Source organism: Cheilinus undulatus, linkage group 1 (assembly GCF_018320785.1).
Source record: "Cheilinus undulatus linkage group 1, ASM1832078v1, whole genome shotgun sequence".
Taxonomy (NCBI): domain Eukaryota; kingdom Metazoa; phylum Chordata; class Actinopteri; order Labriformes; family Labridae; genus Cheilinus; species Cheilinus undulatus.
In genome coordinates this window covers 17897522-17906237 of record NC_054865.1, presented here as the reverse complement: position 1 = coordinate 17906237, position 8716 = coordinate 17897522, and the positions used below count along the sequence as shown (strand labels likewise).

The 8716-nt window shown below is 39.0% G+C and overlaps 1 protein-coding gene across 1 annotated transcript in view; it reads left to right on the top strand.

The window, feature by feature from the left end:
- Nucleotides 1-1640: 1640 nt before the first annotated feature.
- Nucleotides 1641-8716, top strand: part of LOC121509771 (ribosomal protein S6 kinase alpha-2-like) — a 33438-nt gene continuing 26362 nt past the window's right edge. The window contains exons 1-2 of the mRNA XM_041787436.1: nt 1641-2198; nt 4861-4977. Coding sequence (XP_041643370.1) covers nt 2094-2198; nt 4861-4977 — 222 coding nt within the window. The 5' untranslated portion in view covers nt 1641-2093. The remainder of the gene's footprint in view (nt 2199-4860; nt 4978-8716) is intronic.

The following is an 8716-nucleotide window of genomic DNA, read 5'->3' as shown; positions in this document are numbered from 1 at the left end:
TAGAATTTAATGCCTTCAAGTTTTATTCACAATTTAGTCATTTCATTTTTAAAAGTTTGGTCTAGTTTTAGCTGTAGAAAACTCAAAGACAGTCCAGTTGTAGTTAAAAAAAAAAGTCCTTAATTTTAGTCTTCACTTTAGGTCATAACTAGTATTTTCTTTGAACTGATTTGATTGTCCATATTGTAAAACTGATAAAGTAAAACTCTTAACAGGTTTAAAAAAAATACCTCAAATGCTCTCTACCCAATGTCTGCTTGTGTTTTACCGACTATACATAGAAAAAAATACGGATTATGAAAGTCCATCAATACAGCAATAACATTTTAGTCTGATGTAAGTCCCTTTGAAAAAAATTAAACTTAAATTTGACGATTTTTATCATCAAGGATCTGTTTTTAACTAGTACTAGTCTTAGTCTGGTTTTCCTCATGGAAAAAGTTAGTTGGCCAGCATTTTTAGTCATAGTTTTTAAAATTAACACAGCAGAGCAGACTATAAATAGAGCTTGTGAGTAAATATGGAGACCATCTGCCATAAAACTGGCATCAGGAAGCTTTTAAGGGGGTTGTTTTTCTCTCTATTCACGGTGTAATAAAGTAGTGTATAGCACTATATCTCTGTCTGTGTGTCCAGTTGTATTAAGTGTGTATAAATATTAATGTTATGATCTCCTTACAGAGCCATAATCCCACCGGGACAAAGACACTAGTCCATAATCCTGAATCTCCTCCCACAACACGGCGCCACAGATTTACTAAATGCATCTGATTACACTTTCAGTGGTCCCAAAATGCCCTGAAACTATGTGCCAACTATATTCTAAATGTGGCCCCAATCCTGCAGAAAGCAGGAAAACATTATGAGCTCTGTTTGGAGTAATGGTCCAAGTTTCAGGATCACAGTTTGAGTTTTTGAGGTGAACTAGGATTGCTGTATGATTAAAAACCTTATTTAGGAGGATATTTAATCCCAGCAAGGATGCAGATGCTTGACACAGGTAGAGCAGGAGTCTGGATCCATGCTCTTTGCCCAACCAAATTTCTAGCCTACCCTTGGTCTCTTATTTCCACATCTCTCTCTCTGGTTATGTAACACTGCAGTTGTGCAAAGCTGCTGATGTGACGGATTCGAGCACCTACACACACACCCGTGCCCAATGATCCTCCAGACCACGCTGTACTCTGTGATCGCTGTCCTTGGTTCTGTCATCATTATATTGAACGCAGCTCTAAAAATTAAAAATCCTACTATGGTACTACCACAGCCCACTGTTTCCTACAGCGCTCCATTGTTATGACTTTGTAATTATCAAAAAATAAATAATTAAATAAATCTGTTTGTGAGTTACTGAATGTCATATGGGAGCAAAAGAGAAGGGACAGAGGACGAGTGAGGCAGATAGAGGTAGCTGGGTTACACCATGTGACCTCGCCAGCTGTTGCTGTACACCATAGGGAGAAAAAGGGAGGGAGGTGAAGAGCAGGAACAGGGGGCAGCGAGAGAGGGAGGGGTCGGGAGCTCGCCGGTACACAATGTGACTGGTGACAATCCCTTGTTCTGCAGAGAGAGAGAGAGAGAGAGAGGGAGAGAGAGGCCGCAGGGGATGAACACACACATGCTCGAGCAGAGATGCGAAGAGGAAGCTCACACACCTCTCCTGATTCAGCGGAACAGATTTATTCGTCACCTCTCTCTGCAGACTCACGCAGCGAGCCTTCTGCATAACAACACAATCCCAACACAACCCAGCGGCACCTGCTCCGTCCGCCAACCTGCCGTCTGTCTGCGTAGATTAACAGCTCTTACAACTCTGACTGCGTGCTCGCTGGCATTCACTGCAGCTGAGAGACGGAGGGGGGGAAAACGTGACAGACTGAAACCCACCAAAAAGGAGACGAGCAGCGAATGTAAATGATGGAGAAGCTAAAAAGCCAGCACCGCAGTGAGGATGGGCCAATGGATAACCCACTGGACAAATAGACAACCACAGAGGAGGGAATAAGGAGCTCTCTTTCTGCATCTCTACCTTAGGACCTCCTGCAGGGAGATGTTCATCATTATGGGATAGATGCACAGGTCTGCTTATTGCCATGGATACCAGCACGCGAAAATTCACAGTGCGAAGATGGTTTTCAATCTATTTGAAGAACAAGGCAGCAAGAAACAAAAACACCACAGGCTTCTGTCAACTAGAGGTGAGTCAAGTTTTAAAGATGCACATACAGAAGCTGAACAAAGTTTTACCAACTACACATTAACATGTTTGTCTGTATGTTAGGGAGTGTGTGAGGGCAAATATTAAGGCTAAAAGAATAAAAGCAGAGGCAGTCTCATGTCAACAGAAGGAGAGGATGTGAGAGGCATGTGTGTCCACATGTGGATGGGTGCGGGAGGAATGTGTGATATTCTGTAGAAGGGTTCAGGAGTCATTGCAGCATCGTTACAGCTGTTGCTCCGCCTGCCTGCCTGTCAAGGATCCAGAAAACAGAAGGGCAGAGAGACAATGTTTTGACTAAGAGAGAGAGAGAGAAGAGCTACATGGAAATGCAGTCAGACAGACAAAAATGCGAACAGGCAAACAAGCAGCCAGCCAGCCAGGCAGGCAGGTTGATGGATAAATGGGTGCAGACAGATTGATTCAGTGGACGGCCGCAGCAGTGGAGGTCTATTTATAGAATAAACAAACCAGCAGGGAGGAGAGAGAGCCAGATTGCTGTTTGCAGTGCATCTACCTGTATGGTTGAGCTAAAAATAGAAACACTCCCCTCACCTCCTTTGGTCTCTGAAATTGTGGCTGAGGATAAACCAACATGTCAGAGGATCTACCTGTTCGTTTGGCTGTTGGTCTTTCTGTCTGGAAAATGCCTGTCTGCTTTTGTTTGTTTACCTTCTCAGCTGTCTGTCATCAGTGATGCTTTGATGTTCCACGTCGGGATATTTTCTTTTTGCTTCCCTCCAATCCATGCAAAGGTTGGTGTTTATGGTCAGCATCCTGGAGTCTGAAACCAGGGCCTTGATTGTTAACACTGTAGTTACCCTGTTAAAAGAATAAAGAGAGACAAAGCTCTTTAAGCAAACTTCAACTATAGTACACACCTCTGAAAACTGATGAAAATTCTCCAGCATATCACGCTTCACGTCACACCAGAGCCAGGGACATGACCGCTATTGAATGCTGTAGAACAACTATACAATAGCTTTGACTCCAGCTGTAATGTTTGAACTGCTCAGTTACCTTAAATATCCTAATGTTGTTCTTTTTTTTAGCCAAATTGCAAACCCAATTCATGTGCTTGGACATTAAAATGTAGCTCTTATATTACCTCTGTTTAAATAATGTTCACCCTTAAAATTGTTAAGCACAATTCTTTACAGAATTTGCATTAAACAATGACTATAATTTGATGCAGTTCCACAAAGAAGAATCTTAGCGTCAAATTACTTTGCAAATTTGAACAAACTTTGATATGAAAATCGAGTAAAAGAAAATGAAATGAGACATTTTGGATAGCAAATCCATTTGACAGAAACTCTTTTGACATCAGTGATTGAGCAATGCAAACGTCATACTGCTGCTCTGCTGCCACATCAGAAAATCATATGGTCTCACGTTTGTTTCCTTTTCTTTTACACTGAGGATTAACATGCACTTCTGTTTGTTTCTATACCTCCTTTGGGATCTAGAATGCACAAAAATCTTAATTTTTCATCTCAGATATAGAAGAATAGGAGGATATGCCACCAGGGGAAGGTCACTTAGAGCCTTTTCTGTTATCTTACTTACACAACCAATCTCTACTTCTGATACAAGAGAAACTGGTCTTCTTTTTCCCTGGCAGTTTTTTATTATGGTTCTAATGAAAGTGAATGTCAAATGCTAAATTTAAGAACTTGAGTGGCACCAAAAGCGTGCATGCTTTTGGTGCTAGTAAACTTTAAGAGGAAAACAAATGCACTGCTTTTATAACACAACAGGGACAGCATAAAAGATGCTGAAACTGCAAGAAACACCTCTGACAGTCTGAAGTCTTTTTTACCCCTTATAACTTATGTTTAAAAAAAAAAAAAGCACAAAGTAGTGTCAGAATTAATCATGAAAACATGTATGAGTATATTGTAATGTTCTTTCAGACTAGCAAGGACCACACCATCAACCAGAATGCAATTTTACAATTATGTATTTATTAGATATTGGAACGATTCTTTTGAGAAAGTCACATGAAACATTTGCCTCAACATGTCAACTTGTCCTTTAGACAGACCAAGATTAACAATAAAATAAATTCAGAGGACTAAGCCTGAAAATTAACCTGATAAATTAGTTTACTGATGGATTATAATATTTTATATTTTTTACTAAGGAAAATACAGTTTAAAACATTTACTTTCAAGATAATTTAGTTTTAAACAATGTCACGTGGTCACTGAAGGTGGATTTTAAGTAAAAAAAAAATGGCACTGAATTTTTTTTACAGAATCACATTTATCTATGGCACGGACCAATGTTAGTCATGCCTCTGGTTGGCAGTTTATCGCTCGAATCACTAAGTGAACTGAATTGACTGAAAATAGACAGCCCACACTACATTACCTCAGCCAATACCTTTCTTGCATTATCAGGGCCTTGAAGAGTTTGTATGTAAGACTGAAAAAAAGATTTTTCTCTTTCTTTGATCAAAATGCATTTTATGCCAACAATATTTCAAGTCAAATGCGAAAAAATGTTACTGTCCCAATCTTTTTTTCCCCTGTAAAAGTGATGTTGTCCTTATACACCTACATTGCACAAGCTCTTCAGTTGTTTCCCTGTATCTGTAAATGATTAAATCATATAAATATGCTTGTCTCTCTCTTCAGGATGACAGTATACTGAAGGAGATCGACATCAGCCACCATGTAAAAGAGGGCTGTGAGAAAGCTGACCCCTCTCAGTTCCAGCTCCTTAAAGTGCTGGGACAAGGCTCCTATGGAAAGGTAAAAGACTAACATTTTAATCATAACAGCGGAGATCTGAGTATTCTATACCTTATCTCATGTAAAATACATTTTTAAAAATATAGAAAAATCTAAAATATGCTTGACAACATTGATGGGAAAGGGATTGTAGAGAGACAGAGGAGTGAGTGTTGACTGTACCACTCAAAAGATTAGCCTTGACACTTAGCCAATGCTGACAGTTAGCTGCAGGCTGTCCTTACTTGCCCAGCTGGCCCAGTAGGTTATCACATGCTTGCTGCTGAAGAGGGGCAGCACTTTCTTATCTGCACACAGTCTTAATAATATCCACCCCACTTAAGATTGTCTTTAAACATGACTGTCTCAGTTTCCCTAGAGTATCTTAACTGTAACACCTTAACAGCCATAAGGAAGTTCACTTGAGGACATTTAACTAGTGCTTTAATTGAAGGCATTGATACTACCAACCAAACGATAAGCCTTAACACCAGACCAAGTGCTGACAGCATCCTATAGGCTGTCCTCATTTGCCCAGCTGACCCAGTGAGTTATCATTACAGTCCTGCAGAGGTACAGAGCATCTTCAACTAAGCTCAGCAACTGTAACATTGATTTACACTTAGACTGTCTATATGTCTAGACTGCACACATTAACTATATGGTCAAAATTAGATGCACACTCACTTGTTTGCATGCCGCTATGATAGTCTCCACTCCTCTGGAAAGTCTTTCCACCAGCATCTGGATCTAGACTGCAGGGATTTGCTGCAATTCAGTCAGAGGACATGAAAGTTTAGCATCAAAGTTGAGTGATTTGGCCTTACTTACAGTTTGGCTGGGTAACGGGTGCACTCCCAGATTTTAGCAACATTATTCTGCAGCACTGTCATCTGAAATATAATGTTTGCTATAGCACTTTTATTAGCTGACCTTTTCTTCTCTAAACTGTTAAAAGCAGACCAAAAATACATGTACATAATACAACAGTAATACATAAAAGCATGTGCATAACATTGCTTTTGGCCCTGCAGTTTGCATGTGTTAACTTTTTACTTTTTTGTTTTGTTTTGTTTTGTTTTGTTTTGTTTTGTTTTGTTTTTTGAGCAGCTAGATGAAGTGATTATTATGAAATTTCTTAAAAGACAATGAAGTGGAGCTCTGCTATATTAGATGTCACAGGAATGATCCCCATAAAGCTATTCTCAGTTCTAAAGTTAAAAAAAGACCAATTTCTGAATCAAGACAGAAATGTGAATTTTAAACTAATCTAATAGTAAGCTGATGATGCCTATTGGTTGCAAAGGTGAAGTCAAATGTAAGAACCTTTATTTTACAATGTGGTCTGCTGAGGGTGACGGCATTGTTTATGCTCTACTAACATTAACATGACCACTAATGTCTGTAAGATGTTGGAGTATCACCAGTGGAAATAGTTCCAACATGGGTTTAAACGTACTGCCTAAAAGGTTTTCCTCAGTAAAATAGGGTTTTTCATGGTGACTGTTTTGAAAGGTAGGGTACATTGGTAGATGAGGAAAAGCAGAGGATTTTACTAGGGATGCACCGATACACTTTTTTTCAGTTCTGAGCCGATTCTGTTAAATATGTACCGATACCGATACTGATTCCGAATTTTTTTTTTTAACAATTATTATTGTTGTTGGTATGATATGTGAGGTTACATGAAGCTGTAGTAAACCACCCAGCTCCTCTTACTAAAAAGCAAAAAAAAAAAAAAATACACAAATGAATTGAATTTAAATGTATTCCAAACAAATTTATTTGAACTACTACTAAACATTGATTTACTAGTCGGTTAAACTAATTACCTAATATTTTTTATGAACAGGTGCTTGAAATCCGTCTATAATGCTCTTTTAAACTGTAACGGACCTCCCGCCACTAGAGACTGCTGTAGCTTCAGTTAATGGCCGCAGCCTTCCTCTCTGACCCTTCACCCGATGTCAACAATCTGTAGCTTGTTGGTGGCTTACAGCTAACGGCAGTTAGCCGCAGTTTTCCAAAGGAGTAAATGGAAATAAAGTGGTATGTGGGCTGTCGAGGGTTAAGCTCACCTATGACTACTCATCCGAAGTGAAAAGAGGCCAAATATCAAAGCACGATATTAATCTGCAAAGAGGAACGAAGGCGCTAGCAGCGCCGCCCCGCCCGTTATCAGGCTAACGTCACAACCACTCTTCTTTGTGTTCTCTCATTTTTAGACTAATTTTGACTATTGCAAATATAGTTTAATCTAATAGGTAATTATACCGCTAAGAACATCCTAACTAATACTAGCTCAGTTACACACAGACTGTCTTGTGTTAGACTGCGGTGCGTTCATTGACTACCGCAAACTGTAGGATGGATTTGGATCGGTCACTTGGATCGGCGCTGTCAGTCAGATATCCGATCTACTAATTACGTCCATATCGGACCGATACCGACATTGGATCGGATCGGTCCCATCCCTAGATTTTACTGGCTGTTTGATGACAGCAGTGCGTTCTCTGTGATAGACTACATCCCTCAGAAATGTATGATGACTTTTTTCGGGATCACTGTTTTGTTTTCTATGAGCAGGGATAGTCTGTTCAAAGACAATAGGGCATGAGATGAATCAGTGTAACAAACACTGCATTAAGAACACTTTTCAATTTCAATAGTAGTCAACAAATAAGTTGTTGATCTCACTGTGGTTACTCTCAATTATGTGAACTCAGTTTTGATACCAATATGTTGCAATCATTCACCTCAGGTAATTCACCCAGATACCTCTATGATGAAAATGCTAATGAAAACTAAGACTAAACTACGTTAGGACACAAGGGCCCCACTGTGTTGTAACATTAACGAAAATTGTTTCTAGTAGTAAGTAAATGACTCTTGAGTCCAGCTCGATTCTGCTGGAATTTAATCTAGAGTTGTTTTGTTATTTAGAGTGGCTGATGAAGCCCTCAAAACACATTTGGCTCTAGTGAGGACTTACTCCATCAACAAAGCATCTATTTCCACTTTTACTAGATAAGTAGTTTAACAAGCTCACAGAAAACCAGTCTGATTAAATTAGTAAAGGCCAATTGAATTGTCAATGTTATCACATGAAACATCTGCAAATGTCAGCACTGAAATGCATTTTCCAAAGCTGCTGAATGGAAATGACTGGCTCTTGCTCTATGTATCTCAGGGGCATCTTCTATGGCTTAATCATTGAACACATGTCAAACTCAAGGCCTGGGGGTCAAAGCCAGTCTGGTACATCATTTAATGTGGCCCGCAAGAGCTTCTAAAGAACATAATTTTTTGTAAGGCAGTACCAAGCTTGAATTGAGATTTAAAATGCCCTATAATCCATTGTGAATGCATTGAGGGACATGTGGTTTGTTTTTGTCAAATGACAGCACTATCACTATCACTTTTTCCATAAACTCATCAGATTAGCAGTTGGAACAAAAACAAATATATATAATATAAATCACAGACAACGTGTACAATCAGAACACATGTGTTGTAACATAGTTCTGCCATTATCAACTGCAGTCAGATGTAATAAATGTTACCTCATAATGTTTTTGTGGTGACACAAAAAGAGCTTTAAAATAACTCCCAATCTGTGAGGATTATGATAAGTTTAACAATGTAAGAGTCCTAGGATTAATGCAATTACAACAGACAAATAGAAGTTGGTATGCCCACATATAGTATTCATGCATTTCCATACATAAATATTTGCATATTATATTTGCATTTTTTCATT